Source organism: Malania oleifera, chromosome 12 (assembly GCF_029873635.1).
Source record: "Malania oleifera isolate guangnan ecotype guangnan chromosome 12, ASM2987363v1, whole genome shotgun sequence".
NCBI classification, from domain to species: Eukaryota; Viridiplantae; Streptophyta; class Magnoliopsida; order Santalales; family Ximeniaceae; genus Malania; species Malania oleifera.
Window position 1 is genome coordinate 33072250 of NC_080428.1, and position 13256 is coordinate 33085505.

General features: G+C 35.2%; 1 protein-coding gene across 2 annotated transcripts; it reads left to right on the forward strand.

Annotated features, from left to right (window-relative positions):
* Window positions 1-540: 540 nt before the first annotated feature.
* On the forward strand, window positions 541-12875 carry LOC131144299 (small ribosomal subunit protein uS11z-like). Of its 2 annotated transcripts, XM_058092856.1 has the most exons (6): window positions 541-716; window positions 1590-1709; window positions 1794-1839; window positions 9593-9678; window positions 10261-10390; window positions 12541-12875. In XM_058092856.1, the coding sequence occupies exons 1-6, from the start codon at window positions 714-716 to the stop codon at window positions 12606-12608; spliced, it is 453 nt and encodes a 150-aa protein (XP_057948839.1). In that variant the 5' UTR covers window positions 541-713; the 3' UTR covers window positions 12609-12875. The 2 variants fall into 2 exon arrangements, with proteins under 2 accessions (XP_057948839.1, XP_057948838.1); XM_058092855.1 differs by lacking the exon at window positions 12541-12875 and having other exon boundaries at window positions 558-716; window positions 10261-10756.
* The last annotated feature ends 381 nt before the right edge of the window (window positions 12876-13256 follow it).

Below are 13256 nucleotides of genomic sequence, written 5' to 3' on the forward strand. Positions count from 1 at the left end.
TGTCAATCGGTTATCCAAAGTAATTGGACTACCAGGACCAGTCCATTCGAGAATCAGTTCAATTTTCGATTCATTTAGTCACTTCTCAAGACATTATGTTATTAATTTTTCTCAATTTAATTTATTAAATTGGTTTCATTTTATCACATATACTTAATAATTGATTGACAATCAACTAACGAAAGATTCATTTTATCAATAAAATTAAATTTAGAAGATTTTTTTTTATAATTTTTGAAAATTAGGAATAGAGTACAATATTTTCAAAAAAAATTTAAAAGGTGTTGTTAGATTTTACCCAAGTATAAATAGCAACAAAACTCCATATGAATATAATTCCTCTAAACCTCAAGACTTTACAAGTATTATAATTTTATTTTTATATTTTATTCCAATTTTTTTAAAAAAGTTGTAATTTCAACATGAAAGAATATGTTGTGTCTTGTGATTTATTTTTCTAAGTCAGGATTGTTTAATAAATTTTCCAAGTTACAAAACCCAACTTAGTAAATAACCATACTACAAAAAGAAAAGAAGATGAAGAAGAAAAACAATCATAGCCGTTCATTGCAAAACCCTAGTCTTCCCTCTATTTATGTTGACGTAGGTTAGACAAAACTCTCTTTCCGTGTATGCGCGCGTTCGTGTGTTCGTCGCAGCCTACGCAGTAACAGAGCTTCCTCAAGGCCCCAGAGTCTCGCCCTCTCGAAGCAATGGTAAGCAAATGTAGATTCGGTTTTGCCCCCTGAATTCAAACTTGTGTCTAAGGTTTCGACTGTTTCGTCCTTGTGTTGATCATGCCTGAGAAACCTTGAGTTTGGAGATGAGAAGGCTCGCTCCGTATTAGCCATGCGTTACCATTTAAAATCTCGATCTAGCTTTGGAAGCGCGGAAGTTGGTGTCTGCAAATTTTCAGATGAATCCCAGTGCTATGTCTTCTTGCGTGCAAGGATAATTGGAGATTTTTTGGGGTTTTCTTTGGTTAACAATTGTGCTAGAATTATTCTAGAATAATGTATGTGCACAGCAGTTTTAGAGGGACATGTTTTCTCCTGGTAGCAGTGATTTAAAGCTTATATCCAGTGTTTTTATGAGATATTAGTTGGAATTAAACATCTATTTTATTTCAATTTGGATGCCAACGATAATTTGATTTGATGCAGGCATGAAAAGACACATTTTCAATCTTGCAACTTGCGAGGCAATGTGTCCAGTTTTTGAATCCCAGTAATTGCAATTTAGTCATTTTATGACCATTGAAGTAGTATTAAATATATATTTTAATAGATAACTATTAAATATAAATTAAGACAATTGATATCTCAAGTTCTAGTAAGTGCTTGCCAATATATGCAAGCTGACATTTGATTTGGACCTGATACCCCTATGCTTAAGTGTGTGACCAAATGATCTTGCTGATATGACACAGCAGCATTTGCAAAGTTGCTTTGTTTCTAGTATTGTCTTAATATGCGATGGCATTTACAAGATGATTTAAGTGTGTGTGACAAATTCCAGTTGTATTCACAAGACCACTCAAAATTTAACCTCCGTGCTTTTTATATTTCTTGTTGTTTGTGGTCTTCTAGTCAAGGAGGAAGGTTAGGGAACCAAAGGAAGATAATGTGACGCTGGGACCCCAAGTAAGAGAAGGGGAGCATGTTTTTGGTGTGGCACACATCTTTGCATCATTTAATGACACATTCATAGTAAGTCAAAGAAGATTTTTTACTTCATCACGTTCCATTTCTTTGCAAGTCCAGTGACAGATGACTTTGCTGATTGAATTGCAGCATGTGACTGATTTGTCAGGAAGAGAAACCATGGTTCGCATTACTGGTAAGTGTCATATTTTGTTGGTTGCTTTCATTTTTCACTTACCATATGTTTGGAGAGGCCTTGGATTTGGATTTGTATTGGATTTGGATGAAATGTAATAGAAACTTGTATTAAAATTTGTCCAAATCCAAATCCAAGGCCCGAAAACCATGTTGCCAAATGCAGCATTAATGTCTTAGCAAAGACGTATTGCTATGAGTAGGCTGTACATCGCTATAAATTTTTATACTGAAAATTTTCTTACAATGTTAAAAGGTGCATGCATCATTGTTTTTATTCTCTTTGTTGTAACATGCTTTTCAGTGTCATCTTTATAGGCAAGCATTGTTGAACATAGCTCAAATCTTTCAGGAGCAATTCCTTCATGTTGTGTGGCCTTCTCTTTACTAAATTTATACTAGGGAATATCAGAAATAGTTCTTTATCATGGTAACATTCTTCTATTAGTCTCAATATTTTTGGAGGAAACTACAGCTTTATAAGACCTCATAACCTCATAGGTGTGCTGCTATTATCACCGCTGCCACCACCATTGCAATACTGCATCACCCTTATTTTTGTTGCTGCTATTTCTGCACTGGTTAATATTCTTCATGGCTCTGCCCTTTGCTCCAACAGCATTACTACTATCTAGTCAACTGCAGCCTTCAACAGTGCTGCTGCCACCATTGCCATCTTCCCCATCAAACCACTCATCAGTGCATAACCCCAGCTCCCACTAACACTATTTCCAACTTGTTCCCTGCCTCCATCCCTGTGCTGCGCCGCCAACGCCAACATGTATTTGGTGTCTCCACTAGCACTAGCTAGATGCCTCCCCTCCTCCCCCCCTCTCTCTCCACCTACTTAACTCTGCCTCTTAACTTGTTCCCTGCCTCCATCTCAACATGGTTCTGGCATCATGCATTTGGTCACTCCTCCTCCTCCACCTCCAAGAGAGAGAAAAAGAAACACACAAACAAATTATGTGCTGCAACCAATTCCTTGTAGAGACAGACATGCACCCCAACATTTTGTAAATGCACCCTTACTCCAATATAAACTTGTTTTATTTTATTTCTGAAGCATCATAAGTATAAAGAAAACAAATCAGAATTCTAGTTTTTTTTATTTTTTATAATAAATATTGTAACAAACTTGTCTGCATTTATTGATTAAAAAAACTTGTCTACGTGACAATGGAAGAAGCCATATGTTGAAAGTTACTAATTTTCTATTGGATGGAAATGGAAGAGGAAGAAGTTAATGCATTTTTATTGGAACACACAACACACCCACACACCTATTTGTTTGTGTGCAAAGAACGTATTTTTTCACATATGATGAATTTTTACTATGTTCCATTGGCTGCAACACACATCATGTGTGCTCTATTCTCTAGTTTTGAGTTTTTAAACTTCAGTACCTGCTAGTAAGGTGGATGGGCTGATTGGGAGACAAAAAGGAGGGTACTTAGGTGCTTATAGTGTTCTATTAATTATGATAAGGGCAAGAAAGGGAGAGTTGGAGATGAGGGTAGAAGTATCAGTGCTTTGAGTTGACTTTTCGAGCTGAACTTCCAATGAAGCTAAATTTAATTTCATGGAACATGAGGGGTTCTGAATGATGAAGAGAAAAATGGTTTTTTTGAGAGAATTTTTGAAAGAATGGAAGCTAGATTAAGTTTGCTTTCCAAGAGACAAATCTGGACAATTGTGAAAGAAGAATTGTAAGTACACTTTAGGGTTGTGAATACATGGATTTGAGAGGGAATTTGATTGGGGTGTAAACACTTTGGAGGGCATTTAGTTATGTTGAATATGAGAGGTTTGAATTCTGAAGAGGAAAAGGGTGGTTTTAAAGGATTTTTTGAAAGAATGGAAGCCAGATTTAGTTTGATTGCTGGAGACAATGCTGAACAATTATGGAAGTAGAATCATCAAACAATTTTGGGGTGGGGGTGGGGGGGGGGGGGGTGTAAAATCCATGGGTTGGGAGGGTGTTTGATGAAAAATTAAAAATCTTTGTAGATCATAAAATCTTTTTGGATTGCAGCCATGCAATTATGGCTGAAAGGTTATGCTTTGCTAAAATTTGATGCCTTTGTGGAGCCTGTAAAGAACATGTGTTGTTCCTTTTATTTTTACTCTGCTGTATATGGGTTACTTCCCGTTATAATTTCTACAATACCATACTTATCAAAGGAAAAATGATTTTATGAGTTTTGACAACTCTATTGAGTTAGAATGTTGAAGTACTTTCTCGATCTCAATTTATTATGTTTATGTAGTTTCTGTTGGACAGTTGGAAAGCATTTCATCTTGTTTCCTAGTTGTGCATGACTGTGAGCAAGCTCATGTAGTTATCATGAAGTTTGTTAGTAGGAACACTTTGATGATCCTAGGTACCTCTAGATTGTACTTGATCCGAATTTTGAGCTTCTATGAGTCTGAAAATGCCTTTGCACCCATGTTTCTCATTGTCTCTTTTGTGCTAATCGAGCATTCCAGTGCTTTTGAATCTCGTTGATTCGGTAAAGGCTACTCGAAATCGCAAAATTTCTTTCTTCTTTGATTTCATTTCTCTGTCCTTCTTTGCTCGAGCTACTTTTGAAGAAATTGTATATAATAGAGATGGATCCAAGTAATCTTCTAGCCTCCTCTTCTTTGTCGCCATTTCTCTTTGCCTTGCTTCTTTCTTTCAGATTCACCTTGAATCACAAAGGATTGCAGCTTTGGAAATTAATTATCACTGGAGAAATCATGAACTAATTATTACCTAGAACTTCTTAAGAGAGTCAAGGTCAGGTCTTTCCAAGATTTGTCATCTTTATACCTTAGCTATGAGTCTACCATTCTCCGTCTCTCTTTGCTCTATTTCTCTCTAAATTTTGGGTAGTTCTCTTAAAAATTTCTCATTGTCGGCTTTACTTTGACCATCAACATGAAATTTGTTGTGGTGACTTTGTTTCAATTGTCTTGTAAGGGCAAAATTTTATGATTTTGGTTACTTTGTAGTTCCCTTTTTCTTTCTTTGGAAGGAAACCCCTGTGAGAACCTTGGGTCTTGGTGGAGATCAATTACAAGGAGTTCTTGAATCATCAAAATTTCTTGAAACAAGGCTTTAAGGAAATCATCACCTACGGCAGAGCCTAGTCTTGAGTTTTGATGAGGACCAAAATCATAGTCATTTTGATTCAAGACCATCATCAAGAGCTTGGTCTTGGGTTTTAGGGACCTCGAATCGTTGTTGATTGGCGTGGACAAGATCTTGCGAGGGATCAAGTACAACAACATAGAGGTCGGATTTGTGTGGAGTGGTTGCTGTGGATTTGGGGAATGGTTGAGATTGTTGTTGATAAGGGATTATTGGGTTCAATCGTGTTGGAGACGATTTGAAAATTCTTCGCGTTGAATCCAAATGAAAATTTTGAAGATCTTTGTTGATGTGAGGTGGTGTGAGTCATGTGAGAGGTTACCTTGAGATCGTTGAAAACTCAATTTTATTGCCAATCTTGATTTTGGATTGAAGAATTCTTGTAATCCCTTGTTGCTTTTCATATTCTTTGATTGGTTTTATTATTGACGTTAAATTTCTGGCTTCAAAGGGTACTTGCTGCGGTTTTTTCAGTCGGTTGTCACTGCCCTTTTTATTGAGGCATCCAATTTTTTCTTGGAATTCAACTTTGTTGTTTTTGGCCACTAGTGAGATCTTCTCCTTTCTTGATATTTTTTTCCCTCAATTGTTGGTTAGTAGAGTAGATTTTGTGTGTTTTTTTTTTTGTTGACTTAACATATGTATTTAGACATCGTGTTTTTAATTTGTGGGCTTAACATATGTATTTTGTGTTTTCTTTTTGCAAATCTTGGTTATTTTTTTTTTTTTTTTCCAAGAAGTACTATTGCATGAGTTTTTAATTTTAGTCTAGTTTGGATTCACACGCCAAAATTGCATGCTTTAGATTTTTAAGTGCATTGTGATGTTTTTGTGGTTTCTAATAGTTGTAGGGTGTGCTTTAGAAAATTGTGAACTGGACGCAGGGTAGGCTTTCAGTATACTTTTTTTGTGTAGATTAGTTTGCTTTATATGTTTATATTGCTCAAGGTAGATATGTGGGTTTTTAGTTCTTGCTTTATTGTCTGTGTAAAATAAGTTCGCATTTTAAAAGAAATAAAAAAAAATTTGAACTTGCACTTTGCTTGTGTAACACAAATTATCTCTGTACACATAGTCGGTCCCAAGACTAGATAAAGGAGCAGGATTGTGTAAGGTAGCTCATTGCCAGTGTATACCTTGTTAGATCTATACAACATGAATCCTTATCAAATCCACTCGGGTCAAGGGAATAGAACAGGTTATTATATGGGGAAAGGACCAAGAAGCTAGCACAAGAAATTAAAATTATATTAGCAACTTGGAATATATGATCACTTATGGGCAAAAGTATGGAAATAATGGAAACAATGTTAAGAAAGAAAATTAACTTATTTGCCTTTAAGAAATGAAATGGGTAGAGGAGAAAGCTAGAGAAATTAAAAAAAATCAAGATTTAAATTATGGTACACTGGAAAAAAGAGAGACATAAAAATGGGTTGGGAGTCGTTGTAGACAAAGACCTAAAAGATAATGTAGTAGATGTTAAAAGAATAGGGGTTAAGGATAGGATCATTAAAATCAAAATAGCTTTTAGGATTGGAGATAGTAAATGTCATTAGTACGTATGTTCTCCAAATAGTTTTAGTAGAAAATCTTAAAAGACAAATTTGGGAAGATATGGATAATATTTTATAAGGGATACTGATGTTTGAAAAGAGATTAACATGAGTTGATTCAAATGGACACATTGGGAAGAATAAGGTTATGAGAGGATACTTGGAGGATATGGAGATAAAAATGAGGCTGGTGATAAGATTTTAGATTTTGTCATGTTTTATGATTTGGTCATATTTAATGCTTGCTTTATAAAAAGAGAAGAACATTTAGTAACTTTCAAGAGTGGGCAAAATAGAAACCAAATAGATTTCTTCTTAAGTAGGAAGGGGGATCATCTATCGTATAAGAACTGTAAAGTTATTCCAAGTGAAAGTTTGGCTACACAACATAGAGTCCTAATATTAAATATGCATATTGAAAAATGGAAGAGAAAGGGTAACATAAATCAACACAAGAGGACTAAGTGGTGGAGCTTGAAGGGAGAACATATAGTAAAATTCAAAGATAAAATGATCAAAGAGTTTGATTGGACAAAGTTAGATGTGAATACTGTTTGGAATAATTTTAAGTGAGTCCAAAGGAAGATACTCGGGTTGTAAAAAAAGTTGGTAGGATCAAACCGTTAAGGAAATTGGTATAAATTATGGCAAAGTTGGAGAAATATAGAAAATCTTGAAAAGTATAAAGAGGCAAGAAAAAATGCAAAAAAACATTATTAGTGGAGCTAAACATAGGGCTTATGCTACTTTATATGATAGACTAGATACAAAAAAAAAGCGGAAGAGACATTTATAAACTTGCTAGAACTAGAGAAGGAAAATGTAAAAATTTAGGTAATGTAAAATCTATAAAGGATGAGAATGATAATGTCACATAAAAGAGAGTTGGCAGAGATACATACTCTATCAGTTGTTTAATAAAAACCAAAATGAAAGATGAAACTTGGAAGTGACATATGAGAAAAGTCTAAAAAGTGGAGATTTATTTTCGAACTTAGAGTCCTTGAAGTTAAGATGACTTTAAAAAAGATGAAAAAGTGGGAAATCTATAGGACAAGATATCATACCAATTGAAGTTTGGAAATTTTTAGGGGATAAAGGAACTATATGGTTTAATTAATCTATTCAACATTATTCTAAAAACAAAGAAAATGCCGGAGGAATGAAAGAAAAACACGTTAATATCTTTATACAAAAACAGAGGCGATATTCAAAATTGTAATAAATATTGCAGAATTAAGATTATGAGTCATATGATGTAACTTTGGGAAACGGTAATTAAACAAAGAATAAGACTAGAAACAAGGGTTCGAGAGAGTCAATTTGGTTTTATGCCTGGGAGATTGATAATAGAAACTATTTATCTTTTAAGAATAATAATGGAAAAGTTTAGGTAAAATAAGAGGGACTTGCATATGGTTTTTGTTGACCTAAAGAATGCATATGATAGAGTACCTAGGAAAGTTTTTTTGTGGGTCTTAGAAAAGAAGGGGTTATGCAGTAGATATAATGATGTCATTAAGGATATGTATGATAGAGTAATGAGTAATGACTAGCATTGGGACTATAGGAGGGGAATTTAGAGATTTTCCAATAACAATAGGTGTACATCAATTTTATATTTTGATCCCCTGGTATATGTTCTTTGCAAATGATATTGTCTTGATTGATGAAAGTAGGAGTGGAGTGAAATCTTAAGTTAGAACTTTGGAGAACCGCTTTAGAGTTTAAAGGTTTTAGGATAAGTAGGAATAAAACGGAATATATAAAATGTAATTTTAGTAATGTAAGGAGTAGTGGAGAGGAGATTAAACTTGATAATCAATAAATTAATAAAACTTATGGATTTTGATATTTTGGATCTATTATGCAAGCGGAAGGTGAAATTGAAGAGGATATGATACATAGACTTGAGTAGGTTGGGTAAAATGGATGAGTGCACCAGGCGTGTTGTGTGATTGTAAAATACCCTTAAAATTAAAAGAAAATTCTATAAGACAGCTATAAGGCTAGCTATGCTTTATGGTTTAGAATGCTGTGCAACCAAGAAATATGTACAAAAAGTAAAGTTTCCAAAATGTGAATGTAAAGGAGGATGAGTGGTATAATGTTAAAAGATAAATTAAGGAATGAGCATATATGCAATAATCTATGCATAGCACTGGATGAAGACAAGATAAGAGAGGGGCGGCTTAGATGGTTTGGCCATTTGAAGTGGAAGTCTAGTTGTGGATCAGGGAGGAGTGATTTATTGTTTTTGGTATGAAAAAGAGGGTAGGGGTAGGTAAAAAATAACTTGGAATAAGGTAGTGAGGAAGGATTTAAGAGCTCTTAATCTAGTAGAGGAAAATGCTCTCCATCAAGTCAATTGGCGAAAAAGGATTCATGTAACCAACTACTTGACCCTACCTAGTGGGACTTAAGGCTTCTTGTTGTTGGAGTCTACCAAATTTGTTAGGATTTATGCCAAGTGAATCTTGTTTCCTGTTTTGGTGGGCAGCATACCCATTACTGAACTTTGGGAGATTTTGATTTTCCCCTGAACATTGTCATTTTATTGTGGTTAGAATTATGTCTAATGTTATCCACAGATTTGTTAGGATTTGTGCCAGATGAGTCTTCTTTCCTGTTTTGGTGGGCAGTGAACCCATTACTGAACTTTGGTAGATTTTGATTTGTCCTGTAAACATTGTATTATATTGCACATTCAAGTTTTAATGCACTCTGAATTATAGTGCTGTATTCATTTTGTCATTCATGGAAAAAAACTATTCATTCATTTTACTTGGCGTAATAGAAAATTGATGTTCTGTATTCATTCTGTCATTCATGAAAAAACACTATACATTCATTTTACTTGGCGTAATAGAAATTTGATGACAACTAAGTTTTATTCCCACCCTTTTAGACAGTCTTCAATTTCTCCCTGCCCTTTAGGCATCATTTTGTGACAAGCTGTTTTCTTGAAATATTTTATTTGGAGTCCTATTATCTATGATGGGAAATTCTGCTTTGTTCATTAATAGTTGAAAGATAAAGCAGTTATGCTTTACCAAATGCAGGTGGAATGAAGGTGAAAGCTGACAGGGATGAGTCTTCCCCATATGCAGCTATGCTTGCAGCACAGGATGTTGCACAAAGATGCAAGGTTTCCTTCTTCTTCTTCTTCTTCTTCTTCTTCTACTTCTTCCTCTTATTGTTATTGTTGTTGTCATTTAATTGGTGGTAGTGAATTTGTTCATTTGATCATGTTCATTTAATCATTCTTGTTTCTGCTAACTAGTGCTTAATGCCAATGTCGTGTTATTATTTAATCATCTATTGTGTCTCATCTGTATTTGCCTGAGATTCAGATGTCTCTGAGTTGGTTGTTTAAGCATTTCCTTGTTTGTATTATAGATGACTTGGCATAGTGGGTTGTTGATCATGTTCATTTAATCATTCTTGTTTCTGTTAACTAGTGCTTAATGCCCATGTCATGTTGTCATTATTTAGTCATCTATTGTGTCTTGTCTGTATTTGCCTTGGATAATAGATGTCTCTGAGTTGGTTGTTTAAGCATTTCCTTGTTTGTATTATAGATGACCTGGCATAATGGGTTAATCTTCTTTTCTTGTTTTGTTTTTGTTTCTGTTTATGTTTTTGTTTTGTTTGTTCCATATTTTTTCCCTCGTGTCATTTTTTGTGGATTACAGAACTAAAGGACTGATTATTGATCCTTGCTAAGCAGGAGCTTGGTGTCACTGCTCTTCATATTAAGCTTCGTGCTACTGGTGGAAACAAGACAAAAACACCTGGTCCAGGTGCACAGTCTGCACTCCGAGCCCTTGCTCGTTCTGGAATGAAAATTGGCCGCATAGGTAAAGATCTGGTCCTTGAAATGCAGTTCAGTTTGGTGTTTCTTTTTTTGGATTTTATATTATTCATTTCTTATGCGTGGAGATGAAAGAAATGCACAAAATTATCTTGCATGACAACCATTATTGCATTCATTTGTTTCTGTTTAACAAGGAAAACAAATATTTTCTTCCTTTCATGTCACACAAAGCATTGTAATCTATTCTTCTAGTTCTGTAACCACTGGAAAAAGTCAGAGTGAAATAACTGTGAACTGGAAATATGTTGAATTATATTAGTAAAATAAAGCATGCTACATAACAAAGTCTGATGTGCAGTCTTGAGTTGTCCTGATTAAAAGAATATAATAAGTTTACGTTTGTGGAGACCAACTGACATTGTGGCTACCAAATTAAAATTTGAGTACAGGAAGATTTTTAAGCTATAAATAAGGCTTTGAAGACATCCTTCAGCCAATGCAAATTTAGTACATTTACATTGATTTCAATAACACCTCACCAATTGCCAGAGGTGTTGCTTAAAAACCCTCTAGTTTTGGCAATATGTACAAGTTTTACAGTCTGTTGATGGGTGTGTGCGTGTATTGATGCAACTGCTGGTGTTGTCCTGTGCATGCATCTGTGTTAATGCCTTTTGGAGTTAAAAGCTTGATCTTCTGTTCCACATGGGTCACTCCAATGGTGATGGACCTATAGTGGAAATGCCCCTATGGATTTGTTGTCCTACCATTTTTTTTTTATGCCCTTTGCCCTGCTCAGTTACAGAAAAAGTTAACCTGTTTCCTTTCTTTCGTAGCACAGTTTTGATCTTTATTTCTTTCTATGGAAAAAAAAAAAAACCATGCTCATTTGCTAAAAGGAAGAAAATTTTTCCTAGTCAATATTGAAAATCTGTTAAAATTGCAGATGTTTTTCTTAATTGCACAAATTTTGTTAAAATAAAAAAAGCAAAGAACTACAAACAAGAACAAAATGTGACCTATCAAGCTTCTGCAAATAAAAGCTAATTGAATGACATCTTCATGCAATATCACACTTCGACCTACCCAGTTGTGTGTGTTGGAACAAGAAACTGGAGCTAACTTATTGGCCGCAATCCCTAACTTCCCAAGCTAATTGAATGACATCTTTGCCCTTCCTTCAGTTCACGCTTTCCTTTTAATCTTCCTTTCTGAAAAATTCATCATCTCACCGATATCCACCCAGACTTTCTCTGTGGCTCTCAGCAATGCGGTGAGCATACCAGATGAAGGGGACAAAATGAAGTGATGGTCATGAGCTCATTGGTTGGTATCGATGTTTTCCATGTTTGATTTGCGCAGTGGGCAGGATTGCAAGGGGAATAGCTAGGTCAAGGCAATGGTAGCCTGGTGGAGGACTTCAGAATCACGCCATTCCCATGTCTAGGTTCTGGTCACTCTGCTGTCTGTTATTCCAAATATGTACCCGTCATGAGGAAAACCTTGAAAAATGTTGTAAAATTGTTTTTCGACTATTAGTACAAATCTAGAAAATTATAAAACATTGTCTTCCATTTTTCCAGTTTGAAGAATTTTTAATGGGGCACAAATCCTTTTTTTTTTTTTTTTTTATTTTAATTTTTTATTCCCTTGTTGGTGGCAGTGTTGAATTTAGTCAAATAATTATGGTGTTCCAATTGCCTTACGAGATCGCAATGTCTTCCCCATGTCTGTATCATGTGAGGTAGCTTCCATCATCCATGTTTTTGAAATTTGAACTGTATAGGATTGTTGGTCAGATCAGAGACCTGGAATCGGTCACTCTTCTGATCTGGGTAATGTCATAAATCAAAAGTATCGTTAACCAGTCTCAACCCACCCAGCCTCGGAAAAGTGACAAAATGAAAGCCAAGTTTGGACACGTCCTCTACTTTTCTGGCAATGGTTGGTTTCTGTTTGAAGTTTTGTGATTCACTGTTGGCTGACGCTGACTTCACCCCCACCACCCCCCCCTCCCCCTTTTCATGTTAACTTTTGACATGTGAATTGCATAACTTATCAAAGCATGCATTAGTTACTGCGTTTACGGACCCTCTCCTGCTTTGCAGTGAACTCAACATCTAGCCTGCAATTAGTGCATCTTGGTTTTTCTGGTATGTTATGCTGATAAGTGGTTATTCATATTTGTTTCAGAGGACGTGACTCCCATTCCCACCGATAGCACCCGCAGAAAGGGTGGTCGAAGGGGCAGAAGGCTGTGAGCTTGCAGCTCTCTTCAATCAGAACCTATTGTCATTTCTTTTAGCGGTGATTTCAAGTGGCACCAATCGTCCATTAGCTAAGGAAGGTCATTGTCACTCGTGAAACTTTTGACTTCATTTTTGAACACGATTTGGTCTAAGATTTGTTCTTAAGCGCTCGTGACAGAAGCAGGATAAAAGGAAAAAGGTTGGGACACATCAATTTTTCTAGGGGTCCGCATGGTCTTGCACATCTATTATTAAATGCACATCTTTCTCATTTCAAGATTTCCGATGTGCGTAGATAGGTGTATTGGTTCCAATGCTATCTACTTCTTCTGCTGCTCTGCACATCTGTCAAGGCCAGTCATCTTGGCTGCCAGGGTAGATCTAGAATAAATTTAATGCTGATTTTAAAATAAATTAGGTTTTGACCTTATTATAAAATGATTTTATTTTTTTCTTAAAGATTGGGCAAAAAAGAAAAAAAATATAATTTTTTTCTAGATTATAAAAAAAATTTTAAAGACCTTTGGGCATTTAGAGTTTTTGGGATGCATATCTTTTGATAATTCATCTCATCTCTTTTGTTTTTTTTTAACTGACTATTCGTCCTTTTCCTCAACATGTATGAAAAAGGATATGACAACTTCAGCAAGATAAGATTTT